Raw genomic sequence first — 19,701 nt, forward strand, 5'->3', positions numbered from 1 at the left:
AACCCGCAGCGGGGATGAAGAGAACATTCCATCCACAGGAAGCGACACATGCTAAAATTAATATGCCTGACATTTCTATACAGCTCAGGCCTATATTTTCCTTAGGAAGCCATCGTCAACAAAGACTCTTGCTAAGTAAGATTTGAGATGATTAAGTCCCGGGGCTGAACACTTAATTCCTTCTGCATGTTCTCCCACACACAGGCAAAACTGCTGAAATATTGGCCTGCCTGGGGTGGTACAGACAGCTAATCACTCACCCCACCTCATCCTGGCCAACTTAAGTCGTCAAATGCCCAGTTATTATAAAGCTATAAAACTATTACTGTTTCGACAGCCAGGGTTCTTGCATTCTGGGGCAAAAGAAATTGATTCGACCACAAATATTTTTAGCACTCAGCTTGAGAGGCAAAGCAAAGGTATGGTGCATAGAAATTTAGAGCTGGAAAGGACGATGAGGGTCATCTAGTCCAACCCCCTGCCATGTCAGAATCTTTTTGCCCAATATGGGGTTTGAACCCACAACCCTGAAAGTAAAGAGTCTCAAGCTCTACTGACTGAGCTAATAACCCAGTGCAGCCAAAGACTTTTCTGATGCATGTACTTCACAGGTATTTAGACTGCTTCCGCCAGGGTCAGGCTTTGTGCAGGACCTGAAAGCAGGACTCAAGTCTCAAGCCTGCTCTATAAACACCCACCCTCTGCCTGTGAGGCAGTATAGTATAATGGTTAGAGAAGAGGTAGTCCATGGGGAGCCCTCCAAATGTTGGATGACAACTCCCATCCAACCCTGATTATTGGCCGTGGTGGCAGAGGGTGAAGGGAGTTGGATTCGAGAAACCATCTGGAAGGCTTTGCTACCCCTGAGTGAGAGTGTTAGGCAAGACTGTGGAGACCCGGGTTCAAATTCCTGCTCAGCCCTTAAGCTCAGTGGGTCTCCCTAAGCTAGGACAGCAGTGAAGATAAAACGTGGGAAGGGGGGGGCAAATGAAAATATAACCACACCCCCCCCCTGGACCATTAGGACAAATGTCCCTGCCTGCCTCCATATTTACAATCAGCCCCGGGGGAGAGGGGGCAATGTCTCTCTGCTTCCTCTTCCTTAGTCTCAGTTGCACTTCTGCAGAATTCAGCAAGGAGAAATTAACAATAATTAGTTGGTTCCACAAGTCATTGCCTCTGGTTATGGTTCTCCCTCCTGTGGGCCTCCCCTGTTTTCTGCCCTGCCAGTTCCAAGGGGGCCAACCACCACCGATGCAGCCACGAATGTACTAAGTGATTAAAAAAAGGAGTATCTGGGCTGTGTTCTGGGAAGTCGTGTGGTTCTCTGCAGACCTTGACTCTGCACTGACAGCAAACTAGCTTTTCCACGACTACCAGTCTTCCTTTGCAATGTGCAGTTGCAAAACTGGTGTACGTCCCGAGGCACAGTCTCAGTACATGAGATGGCCGCCAACATGGATGGCTTTAAAAGCAGGTAAGACAAATTCAAGGAAGCCATGATGGTCATATTCCACCTCCACTGCCAGAAACAAATGGTGGCGATGTTCCAGAAGGCCTGTAAACGGCATCTTGACCCGTCAATATAACTCCGGGATCAATTGTTAGTTGTGGCAAGAATCAGCCCACATACTTAAAACATACTTGCTTTAATATACAGTGGTACCTCTGGTTGCAAACGAGATCCATTCCGGAGCCCCGTTCGCAACATGAGCAGAACGCAACCCGCGTCTGCGTGTGCGCGTGTCACGATTCGCTGCTTCTGTGCATGACGTCATTTTGAGCGCCTGTGCAGGCACGAGCGGCGAACCTGGAAGTTCTGATACTTCCGGGTCACTGCAGGACGTATCCTGAAAGAACGTAACCTGAACCGAATGTAACAAGAGGTATGACTGTATGCCAATTGGCTTACTCTGATGCTATGTTTATCTGTGGGCTTGCAACACTTAGCTAGTTGAGAGAAGACTTTTCACACTGACTGCCTGTCAGCTACCTCCTTATCTAGGAGATGGAAGAGAGTTGGGAGGGGGCTCCCAAGCTAGGGGTGAGTTAATTGGGCTAATGAAACCAGATGAGGTAGCTTGCCTTTGTATAACTACAAAATTTATACACAATTTTCAGCCCGGACACTAAGACCTAGCTCTGAGGGCCTTCTGGTGGCTCCCTCGCTGCAAGAAATGAGGTTACAGGTAGGGCTGCCATACATTCAGAATTTCCCGGATGTATCTGGGATCCACCCAGGTGGAATTTCCTGAAATCAGTAAAAATCTCCGGGCGTATGGCAACAACTACACTCAACAACTTTTGTCTCTGGATTTCCACTTTTTGAAATATGGCAACCCTATTACAGGGAACCAGGCAGAATGCTAAGGAAATAAACAACTATCTGGCTTTCTGAAGGCAGCCCTGTATAGGCAAGTTTTTAAAGTTTGAGGTCTTACTGTGTTTTAATTTGTTGGAAGGCGCCCAGGGTGGCTGGGGGCAACCCAGTCAGATGAGTGGCATATAAATAATAAATTGTTGTTATTGCCTAAATGCTTTGCCTGGTGTGGACAAGTCGTGATGACTGCTTGTTGCTTTGACCCCGAGTCTGTAAAGGCAGCGGGGCTCTGAAGGCTGTGAGATCACACCTTTCTTTAATAAAGCACTAGAACTGCCCATTCTGATATTTTTAGCGTCTTCCTTTGGCATCCCTGCATCAAACCACCCTCGGAGCCCTCCCTTGGGCCTACAGATCAAGACAGTCAGTATGCCTCTGAAGACCAGCTGCTGGCGAACCCAGGTGGGCAGAGTGCTTCCCACAGACTTTTGGCTGACCACTGTGAGGACAGGAGGGGCCTGATCCAGCAAAGCTTTTCTTACGTTTGCTCTGCACAAACCGTGTGCACAACACAGAGCAGTCCTGTGCAACACAGGAGAGCCCAAGAGTAGGTGCTCCAAACTTTTTAAATTTTATTTATTAGGTTTGTATCCTGTTTGTCATCTGAAAAATCTCAGGGTTCATGGACTTGTGGCATCCAGAGCTGGAAAGCAGGCCCTGATGTTAGTTCCCAGGCAGCCCTCGTCAATGCTGGGGTCCCAGATGTCCTTGAACCACAACTCACATCAGCCTTGACAATTGGGCTAGGGAAGATGGTGGCTGTAGTCCAACAACAGCCGGGGAACCCAAGGTTGGTCTAAGGCAGCAGTTCTCAACCTGTGTGTCCTCAGATGTTGTTGGACTACAACTCCCATCATCTCTGAGCTCTGGCCTTGCTAGCTAGGGGCGATGGGAGCTGTAGTTCAACAACATCTGGGGACACACAGGTTGAGAAAGGCTGGTCTAAGGCCTATGTGTATCTTGCCCTTGCTACCCGGTACCTCTGGAATATTCTCTTCATGCCCTTTGTCACACGCTTCCTGGCCTCTGCTGAAAGTCCAATCCAGTCATTTTCTAGATCTGAGAGAGTGAAAGACAAATGCCTTGTGGTTGCTAGGCAACCAGCTCCAAGGTACTGCTCCTTCACCCTTTAGGCAGCAAGATGCTCTTGTAAACATGCAAAAATTAAAATGTGAAAGCAGACTCGTTTCCTCAAACACGCACTGGGCTTATGGCAGGAAGCGCCAGCCCATCAGGACTCTGTGGTGCACAGCCACTTCAGGGCTACAGATAGGAGCTTTCCCCTCATACTTTGTGTGCCTACTGTTGAAAATATGGCTATCTAACAGAAACGAAACAGAAACGAAATGCTGTCTGGGTGTTTTGATCCTCAAGATCACGTGGAAGGGCAACCCATCTCCTGCTGCTGGCCAGGGCTCTGCTGGAATGAAAAGGGATGGGGAATGACTGCAGGCCTAAAGGTGGCACAGAGAAGAAGCATAGAAAGATCTCTGCACTGATTGACTTGGCCATGCAGGTGTGCCATCTCCCTCAGAAGGACAACGACGTCACTCGAAAGGCTGAGAACCTTCAAAGGGCTCGTTCTGAGCAAGGAAGGGAAGAAAGGTTAGCTTCCACAGCTGCCACTGGGGGTCACTTGGTGGGTGCCGACACCCATGACAGGGCCTTCTTGGCAGCGGCATGCATTCATGGAACGACCTCCCTGCGGACAAAAATACGCAGGCATCTGATGGCCGGAAGATGCTATTTGTGGCAATCTTGAAATTACCATCTGCATGTGACGGCTGAAATGTTTCCAGATGTTTCAAATTGTTTAAAAATGGATACATTCATACATATTTTATTTATTAAAATTTATTCATAAATATTAAATTTATATTAGATTGATTTTATAAAATATATGAATACAATACATTTATAAGTATTTAAAATAACTGTTGACACTAGTCAAACAAATAAATATTGTTTTGCTGTTTTTGTTGTGTGCTGCCCTGGGCTCTTTTGAGAGAATGGTTGAGGTAGAAATTGAATAACTAGCCAGGAATGGTAAAAATGAAAAGGAGAAAGCGGGTTGCTATTCAACTCCATTTACAACTAAGATTTGAGGCAGGAGCTCAAAGTGGGTTGGATCCTTTGGAAATGTAGCATAATGAAGCAAAGAGGCCTTGCACCCATTAACTATCTTCCCACCTCACAAAGTAGCTAACATCCAACATCTCACCAGATTTGGACAACATGGTGAGAACACACACACACACACACACACACACACACACACACACTTCTTTCACTTACAACATCTCTGTCAATCTTGGCTGCCATCATTTCTGACGTTTCTTCATGCTCGTGGTACTGTCTAGATTTCTCAACTAAGGAAAGAAACATACCAATTGATCCACTCAGCTTGGACAGGAACCTAGAGTGTTTTCAAAGTCCAGTGACTTGCAACCCACAATATGAAGCCCACAATACCTGAAGCAGAAGGGCTATTTCTTAGTCCATCACAAACGATGTGTGTCACATGTTGTGAAATGAGTCATGATAGGAAAGGAAGGCTGCATTGACAGCAAACCTTTAAAACATTATGATACCACATCGTGGCTTCCCCCGAAGGACTCCAGAAATGGTAGTTTGCTAATGGTGAGGAGAGTTGTTAGGAGATCCCTGTTCTCCTCACAGGGCTACAGATTCCAGGCTTCCCTGTCAAGAGGGAATGATTGTCAAACCATTATAGGGATTGTAGCTCTTGAGAGAAATAAAGATTTCTGAACAACTCTTGGCACTCTTAACATGCAACTCTCAGAATACTTTGGGGGAAGCCATGACTGTCTAACTATATGACTTTTAGAAGACATCTGAAGGCAGTCCTGTATATGGAAGCTCTTAATGTTTGATGATTTGTTGTGTTTTTATATTTTGCTGGAAGCCACCCAAAGTGCCTGGGGCAACCCAGATAGATGGGAGGCATACAACAACAACAACAACAATTACTACTCCTACTCCTACTAAAGCAGCATCATAGTGCTTTAAATGTCTGGTGTGGTTGTTGCCTAAGAGAAGCAACCAGTAGTGACTTGGATCACCTGTGAGATTGTTCCTGCTTTGGGCAACGAACTGTGGTTGTCAAAATCTTAGGAGCCAACCGAGTGGTTGGATAAGATTTTCAGAGATTGGGACTTCACTGCTCAGATTAGCTAACTGCCCTTCTCCATGGCAAGAAAAACCACAGCAAAGCAACTGCATGCATTTTTACACAGAAATCAATGTTCAACAAAGCTTCTTCCCTGGTACATGTGCAAAACACTGTAGCCTAAAATCCCGCCCCGTCAAAAAAATTAAAGAACTCAGAATAAACAATACAAAGCAGAATTTAGCTCTTCTTGATAAGTCATCCAAACTAATGTGGCGGTTTTGTGTGTGGAGTTCAGACAGCCTTGCCTACACCCTGAGAGGAGGTTCGTCACAGACAAGGTCAACAGGCCACATACAGCCCAAGGCCATGCAACCGACAGCCTTGGCACAGAACGTTGCCAGTCTCTGCTATGCAAGGTTATCTCACAGTTTTCGCAACACTCACAGTCTCCTTGTTCAGCTGCCCAAGCGGACCAGGCTGCTACCCGGCTTCTGACGTCCACCTGAGTGACAGTACCTGGAGGGACGGGAGCTGGTGCTTTCGGAGGCGGAGGAATGGCACCGTCAACTTTGGAAAGCATCCTGGGTGGGAGACAGCAAATCAAAAGCGAAATGCTGAGAAAATGAAACCTCTTTCCCCCATGGTTTATTAGAATAGCAGGGAGAGAGAGAGAACCCTTGTACTGTGAACTCTCAGCTGCATGCCTAGCTGGCTCTCCCTAGCAAGCAGGACAAAGCAACATCAATAAATTATACATCTGAATCTAAGGAGGAGCCTTTCAATAAGGCTGAATACCGTGCATATCAAAACCAAAGTAATATCATCGTCTTTGTACAGCAGGCGCTAGACTAAAAGCAAAATAACACACCGCTAAAATAAATGTATGTGTTTTTGAGCAAGAGCTGACACACTTTTCCAGAGAACTTAAGATAATTTGTCAGCATCTATAAAAGAAGAGATTTCACTAATAGGTGGGGAAAGTGTCCCCCTTCCCAATTTGCAGGCAGGGTGTGAGGTTTTTCCAAAGGAGCTATTGTGGAAAGAGACTAAGTGCCCATGAGGGAGTGGACCATCCCCCAAAAAACCAGGGAATGCTCAAGGTTGCAAACATTTCTACACGCATGAGTCCCACAACAAAACACTACTACTTAACCTACACATTTCTGTTCCTGAGTACCATAATCTGTAAGAAGCAAAAGCAGGGCACTGCTGAACAGGGAAGACAAAGTAAGTGAAAGTGTTTAGCTCTTTTTGTTAAAGAATTTAATAATTTTTAGTACAGAGTACTACACTGTGCCTGTTGTTTTTGTCCAAGGCGTTTTCTTGGCTGGGATACTGGAGTGGCTTGCCGGTTCCGGCTCCAGGTGGATCACGTTTAGTCAAAACTCTCCACTATGAACTGTCCGTCTTGGGTGGCCCTGCATAGCATAGCCCATAGCTTCTCTGAGTTATTTAAGCCCCTTCGCCATGGCAAGGCAGTGATCCATGAAGGATCTGAGGGAGGCAGTGGAAGACAGGAGTGCCTGGAGTGCTCTGGTCCATGGGGTCACGACTAAACAACTAAACAACAACAACTACACTGTGGGCCATAACCAACACAGATATCTGTGCACACAACAGAACTTTTTCTTCCTCACCTATCCCTTGTAGCCTTACACCCCCTCCAACCTCATAATCAGCTCTGATGGGCTGAAGGACCCTGTAGGACAGATTTCTAGGGCTCAGAAGGGAGAAGAGGAAATAAAAATCCCTGCTGTAGCAGTGGAACAACCCATGTGGAGCACATAATAACCCCATATATATTTATTTGTGCAGAGTTCCTGTCTACCTCCTTTCAGGAAGTTTGCCTTGGACTAAGCCCCAAGGATGCTGCAAGCACACTGACAAGTTACCCATCTTCTCTCATTTCTGCTGCATTTTGACCCCACTTCTATCGGTGCTCCGCACTTGAGTTCACTGTTAGGAAGAATATAGGATAGCATTGGCAAATCGAAACGTAAGCTTTACCTGAGTGTTTCGAATCTCCTCTTTGGCTTCCCCCCTTTGCTGTCGCTGATTGCACTTTCAATGTCTTCATGGATCAAGTTTGCCTGGGCAGAAGCAGTTCAACAGGTGAAAACAGAAAATTCGATACCAAATAGCGTAAGATCTTAAAAGCAGGGCTGTGTTAAGAAGATGCTGAGCAAAGCAAAATTCTGCCCAGAGAGCAACCCAAATTCAGCAGCAAGATAAGAAGAATGGTTATTTTATTAAATTTGCATACCGCCCTATACCCGCAGGTCTCAGGGCAGATGCATAGATCACACAAATTAAGCACATCTAGAATGTGGTTTGCACTATTTATCCAAGTTCTGCTAGTCCCTGTAAGAAGTAAGGGGTTATGGGGAATGCTGAAGCCTCATCCCAGGATCACTGCCAAGTTTGATTCAGCCATCACTTTGGGGTGTTGGAAATTCACAGGCTATCAAACACACTGTAAGTATGTAATCTCTATCAGGGATGGGGACCTTTTGAGTCCATCAACATCTGGAGAGACATAACTCTCCATCAGCTCCATCTAGCATAGCCAATGGTCGGTGATGATGAGACCTGTAGCTGAACACATGACAGATTTGTTAGTTTCTGTTTGCCACTGTGCAGTGCTTTGGAGTCACAAGACTCTATTTACATTCCAGAGACATTCCAGGCTGTTGGAAGTCTCACGGAAGACAGGAGACGGATGTGACGTTACTGGTTTCCTGTTCCTTTGTTTTTTTCAGTTGCTCTCTGCTCTCACAGAGAGAGGATTATTACTTTTCTGTCTGCGTAGCTAGAAAATAAAGCATAGCAATGTAGTCATAAATCGCATCACTTCTACTGCTTTGTTACTCTGCTGAATGGGTTGTGCCTGGAGCCTTGTCAGAGGCTCAGGTCGTCAATCACGTCGGAGGCGATTGTGGAGGACTCGGCCGGAAGAAGATGAGCATTATCAGCTCGGTCGTAATGGAGATTCCGACAAGATTCCAGATCCCTGCCTTAAGCCAAACAGGCTCTACCACATCCCTGAAGGGTTTTGTCAGGATGTACGAGCCCTGGTAGATCTGAGAATATATCTAGTACATAATCCTGCTTCCATCTGTGGCAGAGCAAATACCTCCAGCGAATGATATTTCTGAGTCCATCCTGATTATATTGCCATTCATCTTCACTTTACTCAGAGGCTGTGGTTCCTGCATTACGAAGGGCTGACTACATGGGTTCCCTTCCAAATCTACCATTCTATATTATTTTGTGTTTCTCTTCCCTCTCATATTGGTCTCTTCAGCCACAGCAGGCACTGTAACTCTCCAGCCATTCCAACTTCACCTACAAAGCTGCTATCCTCCATTGTCTTCTGAGACAGACTGGTGCCAACCTCATTACAGAGCTCGATTGCACCTATGAGATACAGATTGCTGTTTGCAGCTTAAATCTGCTCACATGCCAACCACCTCAGGAAAGCCGTAATAGGTGAGAGTCAATAATCTTTAGGGATATTGGCTGGCAGCAAGCCAGACTCTGCTTCGAGGTTATTGGCACACCAGCAAAAAATAAATAAATTAAAAAGGGTATTCGGCACACAGCAAATCTTCCACTTCCAAGTAAATACAGAACAGCTGTTCTTTAAAAACCCTACAAGGATAAAGTTGCCAATATTAGTCAGTGCTCTTTGCACTTCTCTTTGCAAGCCAAAACTATCACATTCTCATCCAGTCAGGCAGGAGCGTCACGGTCCTAAAAGTCACTTTTAGCTCAGGGCTGATCAGTCTCTGCTGCCCTGTCAAAGCAAGACTCTGAAAGAAGGCTCTGATCATTGTCTCCCTGATTTCCTCGTAACGGGCTCTGGCAGTCGTTTTCGAAGTACATCAGCCAGCCAACTCAGGAATTCTTGGGCATTAATTCACTGCAGAGGTACTGACTGAACCTGTCACATTGTCTGACGTGAACTATTCATGAGTAGGGCTCGGCCATGTATCGTCCAAAACTAGTTTGAAGTCTGCATCGTGATATCGGTTTCGAGAATTATGACCTATCAATATATCACGGATCATGGTGCGTGTGCTATGCAAAAATCACAAATCACAATGAAACCAGCCAGTGCCTCTACATAGCTCCATCCTTATTTCAGACATCGTGATATATCAGTACATCATGATGTTTATCTGATTATTGCAATATTGAAATCCAGGTATTGCCTGGAGGCATTGTTGCTGTTAATTTTTGGGGTCTTTATTTTGGATCTAAAGATTTATGTGGAAATTGTACACATTTGGTCGTGCACCTTTAGGTGTTTTGTTTATTGTTTATAACCACAGAGAGGACCTTTCATATAACCAGAAAGGCTATTCTTGAGTTTGCAAGGAAGCTAAGGGGCAGGAAACAAATTTAAGCAGCTACAATTACTGCTTTGGTGGATAGTTCGGAAGTTGCCTGCTTACACTCACGATTACGATCTCCTAAAACACTGCAGCTCTGACATATTCTTGGAGCCCACTTCCGTTGTCCTGGGAAAACAGATTCTGCTAGGCAGCCACATGGGCCAACCAGACATCGTCCTGTTACTATCACTGGAACAGTTCCAAAAGCATCAGATCTTCAACAGGCCATACATTGCGGGATATAGAAAGAGGATATAAAGAGCAGGGGCTGGTAAAGCAAATGAAGTTCCTGTGAATATGCTCCAGTACTAGCCATACTCAGAGTAGACCTACTGAAATTGATGGGAGATGACCGATCTAGGATTAATTCATCAGGTCCTGCTCATGGGCTTCCGACAGGCACCTGTTTGGCCACTACAAGACCAAGATGATGGACTTGATGGGTTATTAGTATGATCTAACGAGCTCTTCTTACTTTCTTAATTTCACTGAGTTTCCTGTGAGTAGAATTTAGCTGGATACAACACTAAGGCTTAAAGGAAAGGAGTTATATATTTTAATCTGTCTAGTACAGGGAATGACCCAAATTTAATGAATGTTGACAGCTGTGGAAATCTTCTGTGAATATCCAAGCGCTCAAGACGTACACTGGGGAATGTTTGACAGTCACCATCTGTTCCCCAGTTTTCGGGTGTTCACCAGTAAATGCTGACAAACACACTTCAGTGGCTGCCAACATTCACCAACGTTCCTTTGAGCTTGGGGGACACTTGGATCAAGTTTGTTCACAAGAAATTAAAAAATAAAATAGAAATCCAGCTACGGACAATGGCTGCAGAACAAGCATTCCATCCCCAAACAAGACATCTCCCTTCAGTATTTTGCAAAAGAATCTTATTCAGGAGAAAACAGAATGTCACCTCCAATATATGTCCAGTTGATTCAGTGTGGCAGAGTAAACTATCCAAGCAATTTATATGGATACCCTGAGGGCCAAGCAGGTGAAAACATTACTGCGGCAGGAAAATGAGCTCTGCCTGCAGCTGGACTGAGCGGCTTAGCTAAAGGTCAGTTCACACTTTGGCCCTGTTTGGACTCAATCTCAGTCTGAAAAACCATGGTCTGTTGCATAGCTAAGAAATCTGGTGCCTTCCAGGTGTTGCTGGACTACAAATCTCATCGCCCCTGACCACTGGCCATGCTGCTTGGGGCTGATGGGAGCTGTGGCCCAACATCTGGAGGGCAACGGATGTTGATGTCTGTTGGAAACAGAATGTTGTCCTAGATGGGTCTTAGTTAAATAATAAATTAGGTAATCAATGTACTACTTTACACCACCTTTCAGAGCAAAGCAACAGCAAGCACCCTTCTTGAGGCAGTTCAAAAATCAAATCAGAAAACCCAAGTCACAAGGTTAAAAGTATTTCACTTTGCACCAGCAATAAAATAGCTGTTCTTGTGGGCTTCCCATAGGTATCTGGTTAGCCACTGTGAGAACAGGGTGTTGGACTAGATGGGCTTTGGGGTCGGATCCAGCAGGACTCTTCTTGCATTCCTAATTAAAAGCATATTTAAGCCTCTAGGTCTTCAAGTGTGGGGAACCTGAGGCTCAGGGGCCAATTGCAGCCTTCCCAAAGACCTCTCCCCAGATTCGTTGCATGAAAAAGAACATGAACTTATGATATCTGGGTTTGAGGACTGGATAAAATATTGGTTTATAGAGAGTGGATGCATTGAGTAATTTTCTATATATAGCTGACAGACGAAGAATAGGAAGTTCTCTTTTTTCCTTTCCTTTCCTTTTTCTCGCCTCCCCTCCTTTTGGTTTCTGTTTCTATTTAGATTGGTTTCTTTTATCTGTGATACAAAGACATTGGATATCTGATATTAACCTTTGTATATTTTCTTTCGAACCTTAATAAAATCTATTGAACAAACAAAGAAAGAACGAAAGAGCAGAGGAAAGGTGGATGTGGATAAGCCCTAAGCGAAGCAAAGTTAAAAGGCCAAGCGCCCTCCGTTTCTGTCTTTTGCCTTACCTTAACTTCATCGCACTGGAAAAGGTGGAGATCTGCTTTGCTTTGGGCTGGCTCTTTGCAAACTAAGGCAAGGATGGAGTCGTAGCTGCAGGAGCTCATCACAGCTTGGCAGTGTTGGATTGTGCTGAGGGGAAAATTCTCCAGCTCATTCTGCAAAGGAAGATTTGATGGCAAATCTTCAAATTATTACTCAAAGCCACTGAATCAAAGAACCCAATTGCGTGGAAGCTTGAGAAGCTCCGTGACTTACGAACTATTGCTCACACAGAGAGGACCGTAAAGCAGTTATTAAAAATGATACAAAACCCTGAAAAAGAAAGCGGTTTCCCCCTAGCCCCAAGACAATTTCTCTCTTCCCCAGCAACTTTGAAAATACGAAGGCACAATGCTTAAAAGGCTTTTCACGGTACCTTTGATTCCAAGTCCACCAGGCTGACAGCTTTGTCATCCACTTGGAGAATCATATCTTGTGTCCACACTTTGCCTTTGGCATCCAGCAGCTTCAGTTTCCTTATGCCGTCATCCACCGTGATCATGGCCTCTTTCCGATCCAAGACAAAAGTGGTCAAGTGCTAAGGGAGACGAGGAAAACAGATAAAAAATGGATGTGGTTTTAAAGAGGGGCTAGGGCAGGGGTCAGCAAACTTTTTCCGCAGGGTGCCGGTCCACTGTCCCTCAGACTTGTGGGGGGCTGGCCTATATTTTGGAGAGGGGGAATCCACTGGCTCTCCCCTCCCTTCTCCACAGTACCGGATGAGCCCCGGTGGCTGCTTACCTGTGCCTTGCGAGCAGCAGGGGCTAGCGGTGGCGGCAGTGGAGGGATGATGAGCAGCGCAAAAGGGCTGGCTCCAGAGAGGAGTTGCTTAAAATGGCGCTCAGCCAACCGCAGCTCAACAAAACCCAGCCCCCTTCCTCCTCTAGGCAGGGCAGGGAGAAGCCAGGAGGAGGGAGGGAGGAGGCGCCGCCACGGTGTGGGGGCGGGGACGGGAATGATCAGAATCCCCACGCTGATCCACACAGCGATTCTTGGAAAGCCTGTGGGCCAGATCCAGAAGGCAATTGGGCCAGATCCAGCCCCCGGGCTTTAATCTGCCAACCCATGGGCTAGGGGAAAATTCAGGGCAGAGGTTTACTTTTAAAAACCCATTTCACCGACAACCACAATGGTGTTTCTGAAATGACTTAAATGTGCAATTTAAAACATTTCTTTCTTTTAAACAACAACAGTTGCTTCTTATTTACAATTGCTTCTACTTATCTCTCTGTTATTGAAGATGACTGATGAGTTTAAATGCGTCTGGATGCAGACACAGGCTTCGGAAAATATTTGTTTTGTGCAACTGCACATGTTATTTCATCTTTATGTCTTTGCATATACAGTTTGTCACTCCATATGGAGATGAATCTATTGGCTATTTAGTTAGGATATTTACCTCTCGTTCCTAGGTTACCTAGATTGGGGGGGGGGCAGATACACACACAAATGAATAACGTTTCTGTTTTACTTTAAAATACAAAAATGTAACCCGCCCTTTGCCCTAAGGGCCCGGGGCAGGTTGCAACAGCAGATAAGGAAAACAGTAAAACATTAGAACAAAATACTGTATCAGAGAGACAATTTTCTAAGATCTGCAATGTAGGTGCCAGCTAAACAGGCAGTGTGGCACAGTGGTTAGGGCGCTGCACTAGGACATGGGAGACCAGGGTTCAAATCCCCACTTGGCCATGATGCTCGGTGGGTAAACTTGAGCCAGTCACCAACTCTCAGTCCAACCTACTTCACAGGGTTATTGTGAGGATAATATGGAGAGGGCGAGAACCATCAAAGTCACCTTGAGCTCGTTTGTATGTGCCTGTTTCTGCTGGGCTTTTTAATACAGTGTCTACATTTAAAAAGCCAAGTGTAGAAAACAAAACAAAACAGGTTTGCAGCTAGCATCTGAGTTGAACAACTTATGTGTATCAGCAAACTGTTTAGTAGAACAACTGAAAGCAACCGGTAAATCAGTTTCAATACACGATGAATTACTATAATCCATAGAAGCCGTCTAAAATTAGTAAGTCCTCCTAGAATCAAGGGCTAAGGTGGCCAAGCAAGCCTCCTTTGGGAGGGAATCTCAAAAATCAGGAGCCACAACTGAAAAGGCCCTGGACCTGGTTCCATGCATCTATTTTCCAGACCGTGGAGCCACCCTCAACAGGGCCTCCTCCACTGCCTCTGTCGGAGGGCAGAGAAGGAAAGAGTGGCAGCATTCCTTCAAACAATCAGGGCACAGGCTTTTCAGAGTTTTAAAGGTCAAAACCTGCTCTTTGGAGTATGCCTGGAAACTCACTGAGGTTTAATTTGAAGTGTGTGGGAAGTAACATTTACAAGGCCCTCATTACTAGTTGTGCAGCCACTCAGCCCAAGGTGAGCAAAGAAGCACTTAATTCATTTTCTGCTGCACCTCTGCTTGGCTTTCCACAGACTGATGAGCCTCTCCACTTACTTCCTTGACCAAAGGCGTGCACCAGAGGCTTAGAGTTAAGCTAAGGGGTTAACTCAGAATCATTGACAGGATGGCAGCCTCATTAAAAAGACTCTGAGAATCCTAGCTCTGTGTTCGCACAGAGCACTAAATCAGGGTTTTCCAAAGCCACCCCTGTTCACTTGCTCCAGCTCTCTCTTTCGAAGCTCTTGCAGAGGTCGACATCTGAGGTGCTAAATGCAACAAGGCTTATTTCTGCCTTAAGGAATGTTTTTGAATGGAGCCGCAGGCAGCTTCCAGCCCAACCTACGCCCCATTCGTTACAGAAGAACTGCAAGGTTAAAAAACATTATGTTGGATGAAACTGATCAGAAAACACAATGGGTTCTACAAAATATAGCATACTTCAAGCATTAATTTAAACAAAGGGAGTGCGTTTCCTAACTGTGGCATCACCACAGAGAAAGCCTTGCTCACGTCACCATGACCTTAACCACCAACTGAAGAGGCGCCTGGAGCAAGGCTTTCTCAGCGGCTTAGCAGGGGTGATATGGCTGATGTGAGCTCTACAAGGGCGAATGGTCCTTAGGTCTTAAGTGTCCAGTTTAAGGTTGTTTCTGCTCACAAATCAATCAATCAATCAATCAACAATTTGATTCTTCTTCCCTTTTCTTACTAGTTTCTCTAAAACAGAAGGGAGGCAGGCTGAAAGTTAGTAAGACAAAAGCAAACAACAGCAACACTTGTTTAACTTTTCTCCCTCAAGAGTTGGCGCACAGAATTCTTCTCACTTTTTCCGTCCTTGCAGCCGGGTTGTGGTTAATCAGTGCCTTCAACCCTGACCTCCCCTAGTCCAGGTTAGAACAATCCTTCCATTAAACAGCACAGTCTGTATTTATGTTAGGGAGGGATGTAAACGTACAAGTAATTTAAGTCTGGCGGTTAATCTTCAGGCTTGTCCAGCATTGCAGCAGCTATTTCCATCAAATCCCGCAAGTGAAAATTAGGTTAAATATTGTAAATGAAATAATACAAATAAATCTGTAGAATTCTTACCTCCACGTGGTACTGCGATGTTTCAGATATGCTGCTGGCACTATCGCGGGCATAATTCTTCCTTTGCTCTGTTTTTTTAAAAAGAGAGAGAGAGAGAGAGAGAGAGAGAGAGAGAGAAAGAAAGAAAGAAAGAAAGAAAGAAAGAAAGAAAGAAAGAAAGAAAAAGAGAGATTTACCATCTTCATTTTCACATTCCAGCTTACTCTTTGCACAGGGTATGTTTAAAGTGCCATTTATCCTGAGATTAGTAGCCTTCAAATACATCTCCATCTGCTTTGCTTACATACAATGTGTTAAACACCAGAAGCTGAAGGAGGAGGGTTGATTCAAAGCACAGCAAGGACTGCAATTCTCTTCAATATAGGAAAGTGAGTAGAAGTCAGAATTCACTGCAAACCCCAAGAGTGGAACAACTATGTGACACTTCTGGGACTCTCTGCTCATATTTTTTTAAGAAACTGGTCAATAGACGTGGTTTCAGTCCAAACAATTTTCCAGATCACACAGCACGGAGGTCTGTGAACGCTCATTACATAAAAACAACTCTGATTTAGGCAATATTGATCAGATTAAATGAATAGAGAGAGAGGAATGTGTTTAAGGAATGGTTACATGGATGCCAGTTATTAATTTTGGATGAGATGGCATCATTATGCACAACAGTGTTCATTTTTCTAATTAAAAAAGCGTTATAATGTATTAATGTACCACTTTTCATTGTAAAAGATTGCAACATAACACAGAAGAAAACAGATGAAATATCAAAAACCAGAAAATCCACCCCACTCACTCAACACACTTCCACACACTCAATTCCCACACAAATTCCACGCACACTCAGCCCACACCTGCTAACACAACCTCCTTCACTCTTGCCAATTACCAATTCTTCTCCACACATACCTGTGCCCTCTCCATTTCTTGCCAAGTGGTGAACATAATTTGCCATGATATCAGAACTGGCAAACCATCATTGCATTTGTCTTCCATTCCAGAATTGGAAAACAACTATTTTAGTGGGTGGAGCTAATTTTTCCCTTTCTTTTAGACTGTGGGGATGACTTTCAAATCTCATGCGTTGCAGTGTCATTTGTCACTAGCATACACAATACACACACACACACATTTTCCTCTAATACAATGTGTTTGGAGAAGAAGAGCACCCTTCAAAGGATAGCTGCGTGTTTGCGTATTGGTTCGAGAAGCGTAAATTAGGTGGTTTCTCATTAAAACGCAAACTAACCCCTATTGCAGACACTAGAGGAGCAGAAGAGATGGAGGATAATTCTGCCCCTCAGAGGGTTGGATCTGAACCAGTGGAACTAAGAAATCTTTAATAAAAATATATTTTAAAAAATAAAATGAGGGAGACCCCAACTAAACGTTAGGAACAACTTTGTGATGGTAAGAACTACTGTATTTTTCACTCTATAGGACGCACTTTTTCCCCTTCAAAAATGAAGGGGAAATGTGTGTGCGTCCTATGGAGCGAAGACGCCATAGCCCCGCGACCCTCTCCTGGCTGGAGAGGTGACGCACGGCTATGGCAGGAACCGCTACAGCCCCGTGTCACCTCTCCAGCCGGGAGAGCGTGCATGTGGGGCTAAAGCAGCCCCCCGCGACCGTCTCCCGGCTGGAGAGGTGACGCACGGCTATGGAAGGAGCCTCTCCGCTGCGTCTTTCCGCTGCTCCCTGACCTGCTCTTTAGGGCTGGTGGTGGGCTTCCCCCCGCCAGCCCCAAAGAGCAGGTTGAAAGGAACCTAAAGCCTGGAGAGCGAGAGGGGTCAGTGCACACCGACCCCTCTCGCTCTCCCGGCTTCCAAGGTAGCCGCCTGAACGCACCTTAAAAGGCACCTTGTTTTAGAGCGGGAAAACAAGAGGGGGAAAGTTCTCCCCCTCTCTGTGCAGCGCCTCCTGCCGCTTCACTGAAGGGGCGCTGGGCAGAGAGGGGGAGAATTTTTTTTCTTGTTCTCCCCCCTCTAAAACAAGGTGTGTCCTATTGTTCGGTGCGTCCTATGGTGCGAAAAATACGGTATTCAACTGCGGAATGGATGGTGTTGGATTCTCTGTCATTAGAAGTTATTAAACAGGGGTTCGATGGCCATCTGTCAGGGATTCTTTAGCTGTGCTTCCTGCATTGCAGAGAGTTGGACTAGATGTTCCTTGGGTTCCCTTCCACCTCTCCAGTTCTGTGATTCTGTGAACACAACCATCATTTTTACAGGTTGATCCAATGGGGAGCGTGGAAAGAAAAAAAGAGCCAGTGTGGTGTAGTGGTTAAGAGCGGTAGACTCGTAATCTGGGGAACAGGGTTTGCTTCCCCGCTCCTCCACATGCAGCTGCTGGGTGACCTTGGGCCAGTCACACTTCTCTGAAGTCTCTCAGCCCCACTCAGCTCACAGAGTGTTTGTTGTGGGGGAGGAAGGGAAAGGAGAATGTTAGCCGCTTTGAGACTCCTTAAAGGGAGTGAAAGGCGGGATATCAAATCCAAACTCTTCTTCTTCTTCTTCTTCATGTAAATAATTTGACTAAGGAAGGTATTAGTATGGAATGAAAAAAGGGGGGGCAGTAAAATGCCAACACATCATGCAAGTCACAAAGGGGGGAAAACACTGAGGAACAGGCTCAAAAGCACACTACAGAAATTCCCAATCGTCTGCTCCAATGCTAATGAGTTCATTATTCCAAAGAACCGCTGCAAGAATCCTTTGATCGTTTCAAAATGTTGACAATATCTTTTTTTGCTTTTGCAGCATTTCTTTTGAGGAAAAAAAACTTCATTTTTTTAAAAAACATGCGTGAACACACACACAGCAAGCCAACTCTTTTATCATTCGCTACCTTTCTTGGTTTTCTGCTTGGACGAGGATCTGAAGAAATAAAATCCATCTGCCCCTGACAAAATATGGGGATTTTAAAAAAAGTAGTAAAATCTAGATCAATCCAACACCGATTAATGATTTCCATTCATGAAGGTGACAGGGCAATAGTGCTCACTGATGGGATTTCAGTAAAAAATGGGATGCCTCACAGCGCTAAAGGGAGGTGGCGAGGAGAAGAAAAATGCCACCTGGCAGAAATAAATACCCACACACAGGAGATTTTTTTAAAGGATCAGTTCACACACTGCACAGAAATGAACCTGTGCACATTATTTAACTTTATTTCTATCCCAGAGGATCTTCAATGCGGTTTTCATTTAGAAACAAAATGCATCTGGTGGGGACTGCAACAAAATGTTGCAGTGTGAAACGAAGAGGATTTCAGACATTCCATTCGCTCCTCTGTCTCCCCACCCCCACCCCCCAGTGTCAGCATTCTGTGGCCACTGATCATGCTTGGTCCACATTCGGTTATATGGGGGGTTTCCACTTCCAATTTGTTTCCTACCCCTCCCTAAAGTGGGTTGTTGTTTTTTTAATCTTCTTTAATATGGCCTAGAACTTCATAAGAGATCACAGCTATTTGCCTCAGCTCCCAGCTTCCTTCCTGAGAAAGTTAGCTTAGGTACCAAGATCTGCCCTTCCACAAGGAAGACAGAAGCGGAGAACCAATCCACCTTCTCCACAATCTCCTTTTCCCCCTTTGGCACACATTTGATTCCCTCGCCACCCAAGAATCCAACTGCCTCTCTGCTGTTGGTCTTGTGCTTCTAGCAATGTGATCCTCACATTGTTTTTGCTTTCAATTTATTATTTTCTGGCCTTCCTTTTGCCAAAGTGTATATTCCTTTGTTTCCATGAGCAATCCAAAACATTATTCTCCCCCGCATGACTTATGTACCAGGGCCAGCTTCGAAGGTCTACAAAGCCCTGAATGACTTAGGCCCGGGAGAGATGGCATATCCAAGGTCAATCACTGAGATCGCTCCCGGTGATCATTGTGTATTTTGCTGTGGTGTATCGCATCGCTCTGGGATCTTCAGATGAAGGTCAGGATACAAATTTAATTAACAACAGCAACACCCAGGGGAGCATTATTAGTGGTCCCCCACAGACCAGTGGTTATGCTTTCAGTGTCATGGGCTGAAATCTGTGGAACTCCTCCCCACTAGACTAGGACTAGGATCTGTCACTGCTGAGTTTCAGGCACCTGGTTAAAGTAATTTCAGGATGCCTTCGAGTCACAAATGCTTCTCTGACATTTTTATTTTTTATTACATTCTCATTTAAATTTCTGAGATTTCTGTTCAAATTAGGTTTAATTTATGTTTTAGATTTCACATGTT

The 19,701-nt window shown here is 45.1% G+C and overlaps 1 protein-coding gene across 1 annotated transcript in view; it reads right to left on the bottom strand.

Moving 5' to 3' along the window:
* The window catches only part of EPS8 (EGFR pathway substrate 8, signaling adaptor), a 63,338-nt gene that overhangs the window by 35,001 nt on the left and 8,636 nt on the right, over window positions 1-19,701 (bottom strand). Inside the window, exons 3-8 of the mRNA XM_082241241.1 lie at window positions 15,474-15,541; window positions 12,360-12,521; window positions 11,950-12,099; window positions 7,521-7,603; window positions 5,958-6,094; window positions 4,602-4,749 (exon numbers count right to left, since the gene is read on the bottom strand). Of these exons, the coding sequence (XP_082097367.1) occupies window positions 4,602-4,749; window positions 5,958-6,094; window positions 7,521-7,603; window positions 11,950-12,099; window positions 12,360-12,521; window positions 15,474-15,541 (748 nt within the window). The remainder of the gene's footprint in view (window positions 1-4,601; window positions 4,750-5,957; window positions 6,095-7,520; window positions 7,604-11,949; window positions 12,100-12,359; window positions 12,522-15,473; window positions 15,542-19,701) is intronic.

Source organism: Podarcis vaucheri (genome assembly GCF_965113315.1).
Source record: "Podarcis vaucheri genome assembly, chromosome: 10".
Classification (NCBI taxonomy): domain Eukaryota; kingdom Metazoa; phylum Chordata; class Lepidosauria; order Squamata; family Lacertidae; genus Podarcis; species Podarcis vaucheri.